The sequence below is a fragment of the Astatotilapia calliptera genome, chromosome 10, assembly GCF_964374335.1.
Source record: "Astatotilapia calliptera chromosome 10, fAstCal68.1, whole genome shotgun sequence".
Lineage (NCBI taxonomy): Eukaryota > Metazoa > Chordata > Actinopteri > Cichliformes > Cichlidae > Astatotilapia > Astatotilapia calliptera.
In genome coordinates, this window is record NC_137431.1 from 21,191,578 (window position 1) to 21,209,654 (window position 18,077).

Sequence of the window (18,077 nt, forward strand, 5' to 3'; positions counted from 1 at the left end):
CAAGTAATCTGTACAATATCAGTCAAAATGATTTACAGATAATAATACAAATCTAAATGGTAAAAAAAAAATTAAAACACAATGAATTTGATCTTTTTGAGTGCTGCTTTTTGTGCAGACTGGCAGAAGTCACCCGCTCAGCAGCAGAGGGAGCAGCTGCTCCTCCAGGAGCTGGTGTCTTTGGTCAACCAAAGGGACGAGATCATCAGGGATATCGACACCAAGGAGAGACGGTCAGTATATGTAGGGTTATGTGAAAGAGACAAAGTGGGTTACAGGAAGATTATACATCCAAAAAACAAAAGAGATTAGTTTGTTATTTGGATCTTTATGCCTATCTATGATAGAGGGGTGCAGATATCCATGAGCTCAGCACCGTACCGTGCTTTTGTGTTTGCAGGGCCTTGGAGGAGGATGAGCGTCTGGAGCGTGGTCTCGAAATGAGGAGGAGAAAATACAGCAACAAAGAAAAATGTGTGTTACAGTGAGACGAGTGAGGACAAGCACAAACGGCTTTTACTCCAAAGCCCCAAAAGAGTACTTTTTTTAAAAATAGAAAGCTGTTTTTTAAGGATGCTGGGGCTCTGTATTTTCTTGTATTTAAAGTGCCTTGAGGACTGCTCTGAGTTTGACACTGCAAAACATATGTCATCTTCTCTGATAAAAAAAAAAAAAGAAATTCAAGTGTTCATTATTTTAAGTGTGTCTTAATATATAAGTATTGATTGATTCTTTTCACCTATTTTTATTTATTTAAATTATGTATCTGACTGTTTTACATCTATTGCACATTTGCTTTTTGTGTGTTTCTGTTTCTAATCTGTGACTTTCAGTATTCAAACACTGGCTTATCCTCCATTGTGAAAAACGAGGCCAAAATATTTGCAGCCTTGAGGGGAAGTTTAGTTTACAGTTGTTTGTAATCTGCAGGTTTCTAGTAATGTCACCCTACTTGTCACTTCCCCGAGGAAAAAGTCCATAAACACGCCCGAGCATTTTGGATATCAAAATAGTATGTGGTAAGTCATGAGCTGGACTCGAATGCCCAATGTTGTTAGCGGAGGATACGTGTTTTCAGATTCAGGATGACCCCCTGCAGCCTCATGGAGCTCAAAGATGTTTCCAGCCTAAAGTTACACCTTGGTAACTTGCAGTCTTTGTGGATGTGATTGCTCACGTCTGCAATATTCACAGAAATCAAAGTGCTTTCCATTTCTGTGTCGACTACTGCATGCATGCTTATGGAGGTGTGCTAATAAAGTGGCACTGTGCTCCACAGCACCACTATGTATTCATACTGTAGCTGCGTATAATGAATCGAGGATGTTTGTGATGATGAAAATAAAAACATATCGGCTGGTTGCTCATCTGTCATGACTGTTTTCATCACTTAGTCTTCATCACACTTCATAGATTATGTAACCCAGGGCAGTAACTGTAATATGATCCTAATGTATAATCGTAACATGCTAAAATCACCCTGTGCACATAATAGCATAAAGGCATTGGACGCTACAAAAATATCCCCTAATGTGATGCTGCAGTGATCACAAAACAGACATTGCTGGATAGTGATCAATACAGCTGAAATCTAAATTTAACAACACTTCAGGGTAAATATCTGTTTTTACCTTGCTTGGTGTGTCTCAAATGAGGTTTGGTAATGCATCTCCAACTGGCAATCCAGCTGTGAGGAAATTACTTAAATTGTTAAGCCAAAGACGTCAAACTCATTTTACATCATGGGCCACATACAGCCCACTAGGGTTAAGTTGGTTGGGCCAGTGTAGAGAAGCTTAACTACACATGTGATCTCTGAGATATCTTAACATAAGAAGGGGGGAAAGTGTAATTTTAACAGTTTTAACAGTGTACAGTTATTTCCCAGACTGCCCTGTAATTATAAAACAGAAAGCTATTGTTTATGCATAAAAAACAACCTTTTTCTTTTAGTTAAAAGGCCAAAATGTATGCTCTTCTTTAAAGTTTCCAAAGTTGTCCAGTGGGCCAGCTTTGACCGTCTGCCAATAAGTGATTTCCAGTATTTATGATTGGCGGTATTTAAACGGTTGTAAATGACTTGTTGGCCTTTAATATGTAAAACATATGTCAAATATATCTCTTGTGAATGGGATCGAGCCACTTTAAGCCAGAAAGATCATTTCTGCCACAGAGTAGAAGCTGCAATCAGTTTCTGGCAATTATTTATGCTTTATTTATGAATATGATACTCTCATTAACATAAAAAAAATGTCTTTCTCAGAAGAGATCTGGCAAAGAGGGAAGCAACAACCATAACATAACAGTTGTATAAATATATTTTAAGTGCCAAAAACGATTGGATTGATTATAATGTAGAACACAGAAGAACAATAACGCAGAGTCATAAAGATTCTTACAAAACATGTAATTTCTTTATTTTATTTATAAGACCTTCGTAAATCCTGCTGACTGCAGACTATCAATATAACCAAAGATATTGATGAATTAAAATGTGAATATATACACTTAACTATATATTTTTGGCATTGTATAATCTATTTGACGTGTAGACTGATACTGATAAATCAGCTAACAAAAATCAGTTTAATAAAAGAAATTATAAGTCAGAGCCACTGTTTAGTACTACTGCACGAACACAGTAAAGAGCAAATGTAAACTGATGCAGCCCCAAAAGATCTTAATAGAAGCATGAAAATCGTTTTCTGTATGCGATTGGATGTAAGGTGCAGAATAACGATCTCCAGCATGTCCCTGGTGGTCTAGTGGTTAGGATTCGGCGCTCTCACCGCCGCGGCCCGGGTTCGATTCCCGGTCAGGGAACTAGCTTTTTCGTGTTCTATGATGGCTACATGTTTGTTTTCCAATTACACAACTACTTCTACTGGCACGGAGAGGCTAAGCTTCACCTGTTTTTTTTTTGTTTTTTTTATCTCTGACCCTAGTATAAAAATATTGAGTCATAACCAAAACTGAATATTTACTGTTATGTATTATGTTTGTTTGCACGTAGTCTTGTTTACACTCGTACCGTTTACCTGAATGAGCTTGTTTTTTGCGTGCAGTTACTGGACTTCATAGAGCATTAGAGCTAATCAGCTAATCACCAGGACTCACTAATCTGAAATAACTGACAGGATCGAGCCGATCCAAAGCGGGGTGAACCTGCACTCCTTTGTTAGCCGCCGCTTAGCTGGAGAACCAGCTGAAGTTGTGATTGCAAACCCTCACGTTTGTCATGCAGGTAGAGAACACCCACCCGAGGTGTTTCCTGGGTTTGCTGAGCTGCCTATTCTTGGCTGGTCTCTACGTTGGCAGTTTGTACGTCTGGAGAAGCAGCTCACCAAGGTATACAGCTCACCAACAGGCATGAGAGAAGTGCTGTTAGGCCAGACAACTAAACTTAAACTGTGCGTGCAGGGATCATCCCAGTGTGATAAAGCGTCGCTGTGCTAGTGTGCTGCTGGTCTCTGTAGTGTCACCTGCAGTTGTGAAGACATGGATACACTGGGCTGATGTCAAGGTGAGTATACTGTAGATAGTAACATTTCCCCTGGAGGATTTACCTTGTGACCCGACAAGTTTCAGCACTATGAGTTTAACTCAACTCTGTGACAATTTAAACTCCACCTATCGTTCAATTCTGAATCTGTTTGTTTATTTGTCCCGATTGTTACCTTTGTAAAGGATCTTTTCCATCAGTAATCTATACCAATCAAATCAAATCTGTGATTACTGCTCATCTAAAATTAAATGTTATGAACAATATTCCCAAAAGTATTTGCTTTTTTTCCTTCAAACTCAACTTGAACTTGAAATATCCGTAAGGTTTAATGTGATGTTGCTATGATGTAGCTATAACAGCTTCAACTTTTCTGGGAAGGCTTTCCACAGAAGAAGTGTTTATGGGAATTTTTGACCATTCTTCCATCCCAAAGGTGTTCCATCAGTTTGAGGTCAGGACTCTGTGTAAGCCAGTTAAGTTTTTCCCCACCAAGCTTGCTCATCCATGTCATTATGGACTTTGCTTTGTGCACTGGTGCGCAGTCCTGTTGGAGCAGGAAGGAGTCACCCTCGTCCCCAAACTCTTCCTATAAAGTTGGGAGCATGAAAATGTCTTGATATGCTGAAGCATTAAGAGTTCCTTTCACTGGAACTAAGGGGCTCAGCCCAACTGAAAAACAACCCCAGACTATAATCCCCCCTTCACCAAACTTTACACTTGGCGCAATGCAGTCAGACAACCACCAAACCCAGACCCATCGGATTGTCCATCATCCACAGAGCACGTCGCTATTGCTCTGGAGTCCAGTGGCGGAGTGCTTAACACCACTGTATATGACACTTTGCATTATTCTTGGTGATGTGAGGCTTGGATGCAGCTGCTCGGCCATGGAAACCCATTCAATGAAACTCTCTCCACACTGTTCTTGAGCTAATCTGAAGGCCACATGAAGTTCGGTGACTCGTTTCACTTCAGTGACTCGTTTAAACGTCATTCTCACGGTTTCTAAAACACATTTTGCCCTTCAGGCGGACGTGTCTGTGTGGGAGTTGATGGGACTTCGCATGGACGGTTTGGTTGCTGCATCCATATTACCTTTATTACTTACTATGGTAAGTCAGGGGATCCCATATCTGATTAACTTGATTCTGCATTCAAAATATTAATATAAATTTTGTTTAGCATACATTTGTAACATTTTGCTTCATTAGAGATGGAAAAGAATAGTACTGATTTCAAATTGCTTAACTGAGGGCACAAATATCTCTGAAGTTTTATATGTAGCGCACATTAAATACTTACAGATGAAAACCCAGGATTTATTTACATTTACATCATTAACATAAGATTTGTCAGAAATGAAGAAAACCATAGTCAATGAGTTTTTCAGTAGCTTCAAACAGTAATCTGTAGATCCCGTTTCTCTCATACAGCAATATATTTATGCTTAGCTGAGGCATGCTTGACATTTCAGAGATTTATTTCCATTCCTGCTAAGCGTGGCCTCAGCTTAGCTTTGCAACTTCCATTAAATGTCTACGTTCTGCAGTAATATCCCCATGGGCGAGTTTAAACCACACACTGACAAATGTACCCTGTAGTTTCCAGTTTAATCTTTTTTTTTTAATTTACATCCTCTAGATTTTATAAACAACTGGTTTTACTCTCCCACGTCAGGTTTTTTATCTCGGCCCACTGGTTCACTCCGCTATAGACAACCCCAAAGGCTTCACCGGGGAAATGCAGTGTGCACTGGGTACGTTTGTCTCTATAATAACTGAATGTTATGTTGGGTTAACTGGAATCAGAGAGCTGCACATGTGTGCTTTCATGCACTTCTCCCAGATGTTCAGTCATGGAGGCGGTGTGCGGGGGACGCAGTGTGGCTCAGAAACCAGGTGGTGGCACCAGTGACAGAGGAGCTGGTGTTCAGAGGGGCCATGCTTCCTATGTTGGTGCCCTGCACGGGACCCACAGGCGCTATCGTCACCGCTCCACTGTTCTTTGGAGTTGGTATGTGAAAAAGTTTTCAAACAGAAAAAAAAAACATATTTGCATATATTTGAACTATTTCAGATTAAATTTTAACACCAAGTTCGAGAGACTTCTTCTTCTCCCAGCAGTTCCTACATCCATGAACGCTCTCTGTGATCTTCCTCTTTTCCTCCTGCCTGGCAGCTCCATATTCACCCTCTTTTGTCCAATCCAGTCGCCACCCTTCCTCTGCACCAAGGAGAGAATAATAAATGTTGCATTTTGTGCCTCATTTTTTCTTCCAAATCTATGTTTGCAAGTGTTACATTACATTTGGTTTGACTGCCTTTAATGTCAACTGCCTCATTTTAGCTCATTTCCACCATGTCATAGAGGAGCGACGCCTTGGGAAAGAGAGCATGAGTGTCATCCTTCTGGTGGCAGGTCAGTTAGCTGAAAAGGCAAACCATGTTGTCATGATCAGAGCAAGGTGACTCATTTCTTTTAGCTTGATTTTGATCATCTTTATGTGACATGGACTGATAAAACTAAAACTGAGCACTTTGATCGCATCTTTTTTTCTCTCACAGGGATGCAGTTCTTGTACACAACTGTTTTTGGTGCTTTTACTGCCTTTATATTCATGAGAACTGGTAAGATATGTGATCTATACGATAATTTGGTCACTCATTAGCCTACGATAATCAACCCATTTCATCTGAAATCTTTGTTTGTTTTTTTTTGTTTTTTAAGGGCATGTTGTCGGTCCAGTTTTGTGCCATTCATTTTGCAACAGTCAGGGCCTGCCTGACATCCGCTCTGCCCTGCAACACCCTCACAGTTCAGCTCTGCTCTTCTCATATCTGATGGGAGGCCTGCTGTTTCTGGTGCTGCTCTTCCCGCTGACAGACCAGTACTTTTATGGTCCCATTCCCATCTGCAGCCTGGCTCCCCCTCCAGGGTCGGTTTGCTGAATGAAATCGAATTAAGTTAAATGCGCTCCAGCTCTCCTTCTTTTACTCTGGATTTCATTTTGTGATGTAAAAAGTTGCTGTTTTTTTTTCTTTTTAACAAAACTAAAAATCTATGCGTGTATATATGTCTATGCGTGGGTGGGTCAGCATGAGAGCAGAATGATTAGAGCAGTTTAGACATTTCCTGCATGGTTAAAAATATTTCCTACTGTATTGAAACTCAATGCCAGTACAACTTTCCCCGGTTAAAAGGGAGAAAAAGAGGTGTGTGTGTGTGTGTGTGTGTGTGTGTGTGTGTGTGTGTGTGTGTGTGTGTGTGTGTGTGTGTGTGTGTGTGTGTGTGTGTGTGTGTGTGTGTGTGTGTGTGTGCATGGCTGAGAAAAAAAACACATGCAGACAGAGCGATGGAGACAGACACAAACACAGACGATGTTGCCAGAAAATACACAAAGGGAACCAAAGTGAGAGGCACAACTAAAACGTGTGCTATTAGGACAAATAAGGCTATGACAGTCAGGCTGTAGCAGTAAATACAGAAAGAAGTGAGGGAAAATGGTTGGAGTGGGCAGAGAAAAGGAAAGAGGAGAAATGTAAAGGAAAAGTGGAGCGGGAAGAAGCTTAAAGTATTTCCCCAGGGAAACTGAAAATGTGAAGTAGCAGAGATGAGGGAGAGGAGGTCATTCAGGGTCTGTGGAAATGGTTAAAGGTTGCATTGGACAATTAAGATTTATGAGTCAGACAGATGTTTACAAATTAAAACAGTGGGGGTAAAGTCACGCATGTTTCTGCACATGTACTACATGCATATCTTAGCTGTTCTTCAGTCAGTAAACTCTGGTCTTGACTAAAGTTTTTTTTGAATCCCATTTCAACTGGTAAGGTTTTCTTTAAGCCTTTATTAGATGGAAAAGGAGAAAAGTGGGGGAAATGACACGCAGGAGATGGTCTGTGGCAGATATGAACACAAACAGCCTTTGGCATACGGGCTGCCTGTTTAACCACATGTACAGACGCTCCTGCAGCAAAAAAAGATCAGATTTTTGTAGTGTTCCTCTGCACACCACCACAGTGGATTTTAAATCAAACAATCAACATGTGATTGAAGCACAGACTTTCAGCTTTAACTCAAAGGCTTTAACAAACATATTATACTGGCTGTTTAGGAATTACAGTCATTTTTTATGTACAGTTCCCCATTTTCAGAAGCTCAAAATGAATTGGACAGTTGACTCATAAGCAGGTTCGTGCCACACTGAGGCCTGTTTTCATGATAAATGTAGCACACGTAACACTGGAAGTTGTTTCAAACTGTTTAATTTGTAACTTTTGAAGTGGCCAAATCAAAAGTCTGTTACATTTCTAAAAAGAATGAATGCACTGGTTCTCTCAGCAACACCAACAGACCTGAAAGACCACAGAAGATGAAAGTGGATGATGACAGAATTATTTCCATGGTTAAGGAAAACAACTTTACAATATCTAATGTAAGAAGATTCTCTGGGAGGTAGAGGTGAAGTCTCTAAAAGAGCCTGCACAGTTCAGAAAAAAAAATATTAGACAGATGAAACAAAGTATAACTTCTACCAGAACGATGGCAAGAGAAATGTTAGTAGAAGGAGAGAAACAGTGTGTCAGGCATGAGGAGGTAATGTTATGATATGATAATATATGGCTTTCAGTGAAACCAGGTAACTAGTGGAGGTTTTTTTTTGATGAAGTGACTCCTGGTAGAAATAGCAGGATTAATACTGAAGCGTTCAAGGCTGTACACTCTGCTCAGATTCATCCAAATGCTGCAAAAACTGATTCGACAGCGCTTCATGGTGAAATAGATACTGGCTCAAAGCAACCCAAGAGTTTTTTAAAGAAAAGAAATGGGATATTTTTCAATGGTAACCCAATTACTTTTCAACCCTCTTAAATGGGGGGACGGTAAATGCAATACATTTGTTAAACCCCTTGAATGAAAGCTTTAAAAAATAAAATAAATAAAAATCTGACTTCAATCACATCTATATTGTTTGATTTAAAATCACCTGTGGTGGTGTATAGAGGCAAAACTCCAAAAAAAATGCATCTCTATCCAAAAACATACTGACTTAAGTATTAAGGCCACGTTTAACTACACTGAGCATTCAAAATGCTTTTGCATCCAAATTCATTCTCAAATTGGCATTAAATCGTGCACATAAGGCAACAGTATACTGCACCTACAATATTAACAGATTTGAACCCTGACTAACGTTTCAGCTGGGCAAGTAACACTGGTTTCAAAGTGCTGCTGGCTAAGATGGGGACTAGGGATCATCTTCAAAATGAAACACAGAAAAGAGATAGAACAAAAATACGCCCTACCTTCACTCTTACACATTTTTCCAAACCAAAATCACTTCATAAGTCAATCTCATCCTGTCGCCGATACCACAGCATTGCAGCTTCACCTTTAGTGTTTGGCGCTGGGCAGTTTTGTAGCTTTATCCGACTGCAGCTGTCTGCACCTGAAAATGACACACGGCTCATGATGTATGATATACAAGCATCTCCTTTTCACGTTGTAGCGTCAGCCGCGGGTGTCACGCTTGGATGGATTGAATATTTCAGATTTAAAAGGATTAAAAAAGCTTTTTTTCCCCCAGATCTTTATTTATTCAGGGATAGACTGCTCATTTGTCAGCATGCTCCTTCCCTGCTTCGCTTTCCTACATTTCAACTCAGTGATCCTTGGCATCTTTCCAGCTCAACAAGGTCTACTAAATTTGTGGGACATTGCTGCACTGACTCAAACTTGGCAGCAGGTTTTTGTAAGAAGCTTCTGAAAGAAAAAGGTGGAACCTGCTTCATTGCTGGGAGTATTAAACAAAGACAGCAGAGGGAAAATGCATATTTTTGCATTGTTTTAGGGAGTGATTTACTTTGTTTAGACTTCTTTTTTTCTTATTTACTGTAGAAAAGCTGTTTTTTGGGAGAAAAAGAGTAGGAAAATGAGCCCGGATCAAATGAGGGACGTGGATGTGTGCAAAATGTGAAGTTTCCAGGATATTAAACGGTGCAGAAATGAGTCAGACACATGACCGTTCTACACATCAGACGCCCGTCTGTCTCTTTGTTTCTCCTTTTGTGTCCTCTCCTTTCTTTTCGCAGTTGATGGTTTTGCCATTACAAACACACACACGCGCGCACACACGAATGCTCCCTCCCTGGAGAAATATTACTGTATCGTGAAATGCAGAGCAGAGAAGTGTCGTCCATGTGTGCATGCGTGTGTCTATGGAAAAGCTGAGCCTGTCATCTGGTAAAGAAATAATCTTTCAGGAATTATCCTCTCCCAGTTTTCTGTCCTCCCATTCTGCCTCTCAGCAGTTTTTAAACCTTGACTCGCTGTTTGTCTGAGGTTTGTTTATACATGTGTGATTCTGTACATGCAGCTGACTCCTATTGCAGTTAATAATACATAAATCATTGCCTCCTTATCCTTTGCTACTCATGTTCCTTTTTATTTCGCTATGCTAAGCTTCTTTTTTTTACCTGCAGAGTTTGGTGGAGAATGTTTTATCTTGTTTTTCATGTAAGCAAGTAATGAAGGAACTTTTTTGCATTTTCAGCTTGTAGTTGAGGCGATGTTTGCACTGTGTGATGATTTAACTATTAATACGTAAAGGTTAAAAATCAAATGAGACACCTTCACTGCTTTGACATAGCTTCAATGCTTATTTACTGACTTGCAGCCGTCCATACATTTTTAGCCGATGCATCCAGTAATTGAAGACTATAACCAACGGGAATTGATCTCCTCTCGATTTAACAACTGGAGAGCAACCCAGGTCGGTTCAGACGTTTGTGGTATAGATTTGTTGACAGTGTGGGTGTGGATGGAGGGCATCTGTGTCTGCTGTGAAAGATGAAGCATGTGGACGTTGTAGAAGAAGTGGATAAAAGTATCCTCTTTTTCCTCCACTGAAATTACCAGGAATGCCTACAGTCTATTATTTAACCACAAGGCCACTGCTAATTGTTTCAGTGTGTGTGTGTGTGTGTGTGTGTGTGTGTGTTAAAACACCAGCGGTTGGGAAAAATGAACAACGTGACGTGTCCTGCTCTACTTGATATGGCACAGATGCTGCAACAGGCCTGAGTGGTGCGATTCTGTACTCCCGTGACCCAAGACCATGAGGAAATAACTAAACAGTTTCACTGGCATCAGACGAGCTCAGGAACAGAGGCATAACTAATTTGTTTAGTCCCAAAAAGCCTCTATTAGCATTTAAAGCCTTGCGTTTTTATATATTTCAATTATGTCACAACATAAGAATTAAACGTTTCTATATACAGCACTCTATGTTCCATTTACTGACCGATTCTTGTGCAAAAGCAACCAGTCCTTAAATGTAAAAATCCATGTGGGTGAAGGCATTTCCAGCAGAGCTCTCTTCTGCCAGGAATGCCTTGCTCTCACACTCACACCTGAAAGTTCCTCAGTATAACTGCAGGGTGATCTGTTTGACACTGAGCAGCTCCGCTAAAGCATCTGGGGCTCTTTCAATGTATCTGCCCAGATTTATCCTACTGACTCACTGATCCATCCAACAGCCTTCTGGGAGAACAGACACAGTTTAGTCCAGCGAGTTCAAAATAACACTTTTTGGGCTCGTCCTTTCATCTGAGAGAATATTTCACATTTAAAAAAAGGGGATCCTAGTGAAGGTGAAGTAACTGTTTAATTGTTTTTAAGTGTTTCAAGCCAAACAACTACTGGATTCCATTCCATGATTTAGTGTCCATATATTTATGGTCCCCAGAAGTCTTGGCTTATCCCTGGAAGGTCAAAGTTCACAGGTTCAACCGCATGAACTGTGCTGACTTTGGCAATCCCTTTGTTTGTCGTGAGCTTCACATCTGTGATTTTTAAGTGAAACAAACTCAGACTGGAATGGAATTTGGTGCAGACACTCATGTTCACAAAAGTAAGATTTCTGTCTTTCTTTCATTGTGCTCGTGTGCAAGCATCAACACTGGCACTGCATTTAGCTTCAGCTGGCATTTGCATTTGTTTATTAGGAATTTGGTGAAAATTTTACCTGCTGAGGGGAGATGTGAGCTTCTTGCAGTCTATTAAAATTCATGTCACGTGTTCTTTTCCGTATGGAAAAAAGAGCCCAAAGTGTGTAATACATATAAGACATATAAGGTTTAGTGGCCACAGAAGAACATCAGATCAAGAACATCTACCGGGCTGTTAAAAAATGAATTAGTGGTTAAAATGAAATGGAGAGGTTTTGGAGCTGGAAGGTACAGTTCAGCTGCTTGGAATCCAGAATCTGAGAATGTATCAGAGCCAGTAATGATATGTGGCAAGCGGCTCGGAGTCAAGGAGGTAGAAAGTAAGCTGTGACCTAGGGGGCGGCACATATTAAATCAAGAGCTCTGTATGTTCCATTAGACGTCTTGGACACACTGTGTTTAGATTAATGTGAAGAGGGGGGATTGGGAGTGCAGGGCTATGGAAAGGAGAGGTTTTGTCTGTTCTGTCAATTACAATTCTGGAATCTGTCTCTGGGGCGGGGCTATAAGGCCAGGGGGCGGGGCTAATCAGGCTCCATGATTGAATAAACAGAAGTTTGGGGTGAAAACTGGGGTTCTGGAGAAAAGATTGCTGATCTGGTTGCTCAAATAGCTAAACCTGAGGAGAAGAAGGAGAGGGGGGAAAGCAAAAGAATTCAAAGAAAAATAAAGGAGAGACACGGGGAATGAAAGAATAATAAGGAAAGGGAGAAACAGCTGAGTGTTGGGGTAGTCCAAGAAAAGCAGGAGAAGTGGGGAGACAGGAGCAGGATGAGGGATGTTGAAAAGGAGGAAAGGGAGGTGGGGAACAAGATCGAAAGGCTCTTTAGGTTCTCCAGGATCCTGAGGTTTTATGTTTGTTCTCCCCCAAGTTCCAGTGGTTGTTACATAACTGGAAAAGACTGCTGAATAGTAAGATTGTGTATGGTCTGCCTGCCAACACAATCACAGCACAGCCAGCCGACTCATCTGCTGTACACTGGGAAAACACGAGCTTGGATGTGTGGCTTGGATTAGCCACACAATGTGTAGCTAATAAGTTCAACTTTGAATGCAGTGTGACTTTTCCATCCCATCATCCTTTGTTAAGAGGCTACAGAGGTGAAATCATGCTTTCATGTTTAAATTTGTATCAAAAAGCCTTTTTACGCCAGACCAAGAGGAAAGTTGGAGAGTGAAGCAATGACATAAAGCTGCTTGTAATTGACATGTGGCAGGTCAAGCTTCCCACAAAGAAACACGATGAGCATCCATACAGTGTTTTAGCTTTCAGCAGTTCAACAGTCTTGTGCATGGTGGACTTTCAGCTGATAGCTGTTTGTGCCCATCAGCAGCCTTCCCTTCAGTACCTGAATCTTCAAATTGCAGCTGTCGGCTTCATTTAGTGTTCTTTGGCTTTGCTCTTTACATAAACTCATGGAAAAATAGAAAGATCATATTTTTCTTTGGAAAAATTCCATCTCAGTGTTTGACTTTGCTTCCAGACATGCCACTCATCACGTCCAGATCATGTGACGGGAGGTACCCCCTCAAGTCACTCCTGCTCCCCAGTTACTGAGAGGTCAAGCTGATGCACATCTGGCATTTCCTGTTTCCTCTCCTCCATATGCCCCCGAGTGGCAACCACACACACATACACCCGTACATACACACAAAATCACACACACAAGGACACCTACTCATTCTCTTAAACATCTGTGCACATTCAAAGTTATTTTATAACAGCAATGAACCCAACAAACAGTCCAACAGGTAGACCTCTGTTCCACACTCAAATGTTTCCATTGGACTGTAAAGTCTTCCAGCTGGTATGGACTTGGTAGAAAGACGGGGGAAAGACAGGAGGGAGGGAAATGGAAGAAAATGAGAAAAGAGTAAAAAAGAAAATAGAAGCGAAGAGAGAAATGAAAAAGATGATGACAGACTGAGAGGAAGAAAATCTGGCAGGTGGGGGAAAGAGTCAGAAGAAGAGGGACAAATTCTGCATCTCACAATGCTGGAGACACTTTCCATCCTGTGGATGCAGTGCAGGGCTTAAAGGCTGTGTGAGACTGCATACGTGTGTCCAAAGCCATTGGCAAGATGGGGGACAGAATGGTGCCGTATGGTTTTCATAACACACTCTGAGGGTTTTCAATACCAACCCTGCTCCCCACCTCCCAAGCCCCACTAACCCATCATCCCCTCAACTATTCCCTCATAGTCTCACATACTTTACCAGCCCCCTCTGCTTTTTCCTCTACGTAGCCTCTCCGCCTTTACACCCCAACCCCCCACCCCCATCTTTCTCTTCTCCTAAGGTTCTCTCAGAACTTTGCAGAGGCTTGAAAGCCTGAGCAGGATCAGATGCAGTGCAGGATTTCTGTCCCAGAAATTCACCTAAATTCATACAAGGATCAACTTTATCTATTTTGGACTTAGCTCAAGGATAGATGGACCCATTCAATCATTTTTTTTAAATTCTGGACTCTACTGGTAACTCACTGGACTGTTTTTTGGACTCTACTGGACTAAATTGGACATTCTGGGGTTAATTCTATCGGACTTTCAGTTCAATCTATTTTGTAGTAAGCTCTTATAAAATCTGAGGCAGCAGGATTGGCAGTTTGAATGGATTTATTTTACACTGCAGTTCCTTAATTTTTGAAGAATCTGCCCATCCCAGATAAAATAAGGCAAAGAAAAATAGCTTCAAATAGCTCCTTTAGACCAAATTATGTATTTATTTCTTTTAAAAAAAGTTAAGTCTGGAGTGGAAAGCGGTAATTTGTAAAACTAACAATAGAAGCTCAGTTTGGCTCAGGTGAGTTTCAATAACAGGGCAGAAAAGAAACCAGCTGCATTACTGGAGTATTTATTTTGACAGTAAGGTTGGCTGTCTCATTTAGATGTTGGTGTAGTTTAAACTTCATGTCTTGGAGGATGCAAACAATCATCAGAAGCAGCAGCAGTTGCAGCAGGATGAGTCTTCTGTGCGTGCTGTGGCTGCTGACGGTCTGTCTGGCTCCTGGAAGCCGAGCTCAGAGGCTGAGGGAAGCAGAGAGGGAGAAGCCAGCAGAGAAAGTTCCGCTTATGGAGAGCGATGGAGTCTGTTACCAAGAAGGATGTTACGCTGTCTTCCTCCAGAAGAAGACGTTCAGGGAGGCTGGGCGCAGCTGCCGGGAGCGCGGAGGGACCTTGGCGACGATTTATAACCAAGAAGCTGCGGCTGTCGTCCACGAGCTGCTGTCAGCCATCGAGACACAGGGATCTGAGTCAAAGCTTTACCTCTGGATTGGGTTGCACAGACCTCCACGTCAGTGTTCATCCACCCGACCGCTCAGAGGATTCGTCTGGGTCACAGGCAAAGTCTCATCTTTTTTGAAATTTGAGCTTTCGCTCTTTATAACATTGACATCCATTCACCATTTTAATAGTGTTTGAATAGACTTTGATGTTGATATGTTTAGGTTTTTTTTTAATTATAACCTACAGGTGTCACGCTATATGTTCCTCTATAATCTCTCTGTCAGACTTTGATACCTCGGCCAGTCTGGCTGGACGGTATTTAGATGAACTACTTTTGTTTCACAGACACAGCTGGTGCAGTAGACAATGTGGAATCCATTTTTTTGACCTCACTGCTACCCCTCAGTCTGATTTAGTCATTATGGAAACCTCACCCACTTAAAAAACAAACGCTTTTTATCATCACTCAAAGTGTCTGCTTTGTTCTTCTGTTGCAAATCAAATCCAAAGAGAAATGCAACCGTTTTTATTATTCTTCAGTCATAATTTAAAGGACAAAGCCATGTTTGCTCTCTTTTCCATATAGTGGTAACTAGATACTAAGACTTCACCCCCGTTAAGGTAACTGCAGATGCAGACTTTTCTGCCTAGTTTGTTGCAAACAGTTTATTTACTGTGGAGGAACTGGCCATGAATGTTGTAAATGTACATCTGTGTGCACTCAGATGTTTCCATATGATACAGTTAACCTTGGATTCAGTGTTTACGGTTGTGCTAGGTTGTACCACTGCAGCACATTCCTGAGAGAGTAAACAAACTCCTTAAATATATATTGCAGGCATTTCTGCAGCCTGCTTGTTAACAGAACAGCTTAGAGGCAAACCTCCCCATCATTTTGTTGGGCCCACCCCCCACCTCCACTCTTGTGGGGGGTAGAATACAACATTATTTTGCTGTGGCGTTGTTGTTTTTTTAAGTGCCTGTGAGTCAGACTTTGTTTTGACTTTGGCGACTCCTAGGGGCAAATTTAAAACACACAAACACACACACATATACACATTTGAATGCAATTAATGACTGCACAGAACATTTTCCAAATATGACAATATCAGCACATGTAGACTGTAAATATGGGATCTTTATTTATGATAAAGGTCATCCTTTAAATGTGTCAAGTAGCTCTCAAAACTCAAATACACAGTAAACTTGCATATTTTATTTTATTTTTTTAATCTTTGTCTTTGTGTTTTACAACAGGAGACCAGAATGTCCAGTTCACCGACTGGCTCAAAGAATACTCCCCATCAACTTGTGGAGTCTATCGCTGCGTTTCCATGATTGTTCACACATCTGAGAGCGGGCGTGAGAGCGAAGAAGACTTCCAGTGGCTTGACGGCTCCTGCTCGGTTCCACTGAATGGCTATGTTTGCCAGTACAACTACAAAGGCATGTGTCCACCTCTTGAAGATGAGGGTAGAGGTCCACCTGTTTACACCACCCCATTTTACCTTGTCAGCAGTCTGCTGACTCATGTGCCATTTGGGTCTGTGGCCACCGTGCAATGCCCTGCAGACGGCGCAAATCCGGATCCTACTGAGATGACCGCTCTGTGCATCCAGAGAGACGACGAAACAGTGGGCTGGTCCACCGATTCTCCACTTTGTCCACCCATTGAGGAACCACAGAGCCAAGACTGGTGTAGCAAGAACCACGGATGTGAGCAGCACTGCCAGAACACAGACACAGATTACTACTGTTACTGCTCTGAGGGCTTCACAGTAGATAAGGATGGATACAGCTGCAAGCCTGACACGCTGAGCCAAACCAACCCACCTGAGCTATCTGACTCTGCAGGTCCCACCGACTTGCCTCACATCAACCCGGCCTGTGTGGAGATGGGGTGTGAGTATAACTGCATGGAGACCCAACGGGGTCTTCGGTGCACATGCCCCCCAGGCTATCAAATGGCTCCAGATGGCCGCAGGTGTTCCGATGTAGATGAATGTCAGCAAGGACCGTGTCCCCAGCTCTGTGTCAACATCCCAGGTACCTTCCACTGCACCTGCCTTTCAGGGTATCAGCCAGACGACGAGGGCGAGTGTGTGGATGTGGATGAATGCCTCGATGATGGCAGCTGTGAGGGTGTGTGTGAAAACACAGTGGGGTCCTTCAGGTGCGTGTGTGGTGCTGGCTATGAGGTGGGCAGCGAAGGAGAGTGTGTAGATATAGATGAGTGTGCAAGGGGGTCGTCCTGCCAACAGCACTGTCTCAACCTCATCGGAGATTACGAGTGTTTCTGCGACAATGGCTACGACCTGCAGTTAGACAGACACACCTGCCAGCCTTCGCTTGAAGACGAAGAGTATTCTACTCTGACCCCCGACCCGGGTAACTCTGTTCATGTAGCCATCTTTGACCATGATATTCCCTGGTCCTCTTCATTCACTCCTGACCCAAACTTTGAAGTTGACACCAACTTTGATGCTGACTGGGTGACAGAGGCCCCTGAAGGACTTCCCCCCGATGGGTCTCACAGGTCAGGAAATCACCTAAACCAGTGGGACACCCTGTCACCCAGGGGATATCAGACATCCCCGTCCCCGACGCAAAAAGGCAACATAGACAATGAAATTAATAATGGCGTGGATGCTGATGCAGGAAGTAGAGACTCTGGTCCAGGTGTGGCAGAGGACACTGCAAATGGTTCAAATTCAGAGGAAGCTAACATGGAAGGTGCAGAAGAAGCTAGCGTAAAAGCTACGGTAGAAGCAGAGTCTGCTGAAGGTCAACGGAAGCACGACAAGAGCTGGCTGCTCGTGGCCCTCCTGGTGCCCCTGTGTGTGTTCCTGGTAGTAATGCTAGCTCTGGGGATTGTTTACTGCACCAGCTGTGCTGTGGACAAGAGCCTTCGCTTTTCAGACTGCTATCGCTGGATACTCCCCACAACACCTCCTGAGAGGAGGGAAGTGAAAACCCAAGCATGAAACCAAAAATAATCAAACACGCACGGATGTCCTTAAAATGCAAATGTCTGTTAAGATTTGTCTAAAACTGCTATCCACTCATCAAGAAAACTTTTCATTTTTGTCCTCTTGCACAGCTTTTGTAAATAATGTAGTCTGCCATCATTTTTTGTTTTGTTTTGTTTTTGTTTGTTTGTTTTTTTAGAATTCAATAAAAACCTTTAAAACTGAAAAAACTTTGTGTGCTTTGTGTTGGTTTAAATGAAGATGAAAGGAAAGAATGTGTGGTTGTGGTTTTATAGCTCTGTGTGCTGAGCAGCTGAAAGACTGCTGATTTTTCCTAAGCCAAATTTTCAATATCAGGGCCAGAAATGA

At 42.0% G+C, this 18,077-nt stretch overlaps 3 protein-coding genes across 17 annotated transcripts in view; all 3 read left to right on the forward strand.

The window, feature by feature from the left end:
- Positions 1–1,362, forward strand: part of LOC113030281 (uncharacterized) — a 28,468-nt gene extending 27,106 nt beyond the window's left edge. For all 12 annotated transcript variants that reach the window (XM_080307198.1, XM_080307199.1, XM_080307204.1 and 9 more), the window contains 2 exons: positions 119–233; positions 401–1,362. In XM_080307198.1, coding sequence (XP_080163324.1) covers positions 119–233; positions 401–488 — 203 coding nt within the window. In that variant the 3' untranslated portion in view covers positions 489–1,362. The remainder of the gene's footprint in view (positions 1–118; positions 234–400) is intronic.
- A 1,735-nt stretch (positions 1,363–3,097) lies between these two features.
- On the forward strand, positions 3,098–6,566 carry LOC113030719 (CAAX prenyl protease 2-like). Of its 4 annotated transcripts, none has more exons than XM_026182395.2 (8): positions 3,098–3,348; positions 3,421–3,523; positions 4,534–4,617; positions 5,183–5,261; positions 5,351–5,518; positions 5,852–5,923; positions 6,070–6,132; positions 6,233–6,566. In XM_026182395.2, exons 1-8 carry the CDS (start codon positions 3,239–3,241, stop codon positions 6,451–6,453), a joined length of 900 nt encoding a protein of 299 aa, XP_026038180.1. In that variant the 5' UTR covers positions 3,098–3,238; the 3' UTR covers positions 6,454–6,566. The 4 variants fall into 4 exon arrangements, with proteins under 4 accessions (XP_026038180.1, XP_026038181.1, XP_080163314.1 ...); XM_026182396.2 differs by having other exon boundaries at positions 5,873–5,923; XM_080307188.1 differs by having other exon boundaries at positions 5,852–5,969; positions 6,233–6,474.
- Positions 6,567–13,806: 7,240 nt separating this feature from the next.
- cd248b (CD248 molecule, endosialin b) lies at positions 13,807–17,938 on the forward strand. Its single transcript, XM_026182026.2, has 2 exons — positions 13,807–14,854; positions 15,997–17,938. The coding sequence occupies exons 1-2, from the start codon at positions 14,422–14,424 to the stop codon at positions 17,721–17,723; spliced, it is 2,160 nt and encodes a 719-aa protein (XP_026037811.2). The 5' UTR covers positions 13,807–14,421; the 3' UTR covers positions 17,724–17,938.
- The last annotated feature ends 139 nt before the right edge of the window (positions 17,939–18,077 follow it).

What these genes read in the sequence shown, in the direction of transcription:
- LOC113030719 (XM_026182395.2), top strand. Translation starts at nt 3,239, where the DNA reads ATGCAGGTAGAGAACACCCACCCGAGGTGTTTCCTGGGTTTGCTGAGC. An exon ending in TACCTTTATTACTTACTATG is followed by an intron (nt 4,618 to 5,182) that starts GTAAGTCAGGGG and finishes CTCCCACGTCAG; the next exon opens with GTTTTTTATCTCGGCCCACT. An exon ending in TGTCATCCTTCTGGTGGCAG is followed by an intron (nt 5,924 to 6,069) that starts GTCAGTTAGCTG and finishes TTTCTCTCACAG; the next exon opens with GGATGCAGTTCTTGTACACA.
- cd248b (XM_026182026.2), top strand. Translation starts at nt 14,422, where the DNA reads ATGTCTTGGAGGATGCAAACAATCATCAGAAGCAGCAGCAGTTGCAGC. An exon ending in AGGATTCGTCTGGGTCACAG is followed by an intron (nt 14,855 to 15,996) that starts GCAAAGTCTCAT and finishes GTTTTACAACAG; the next exon opens with GAGACCAGAATGTCCAGTTC.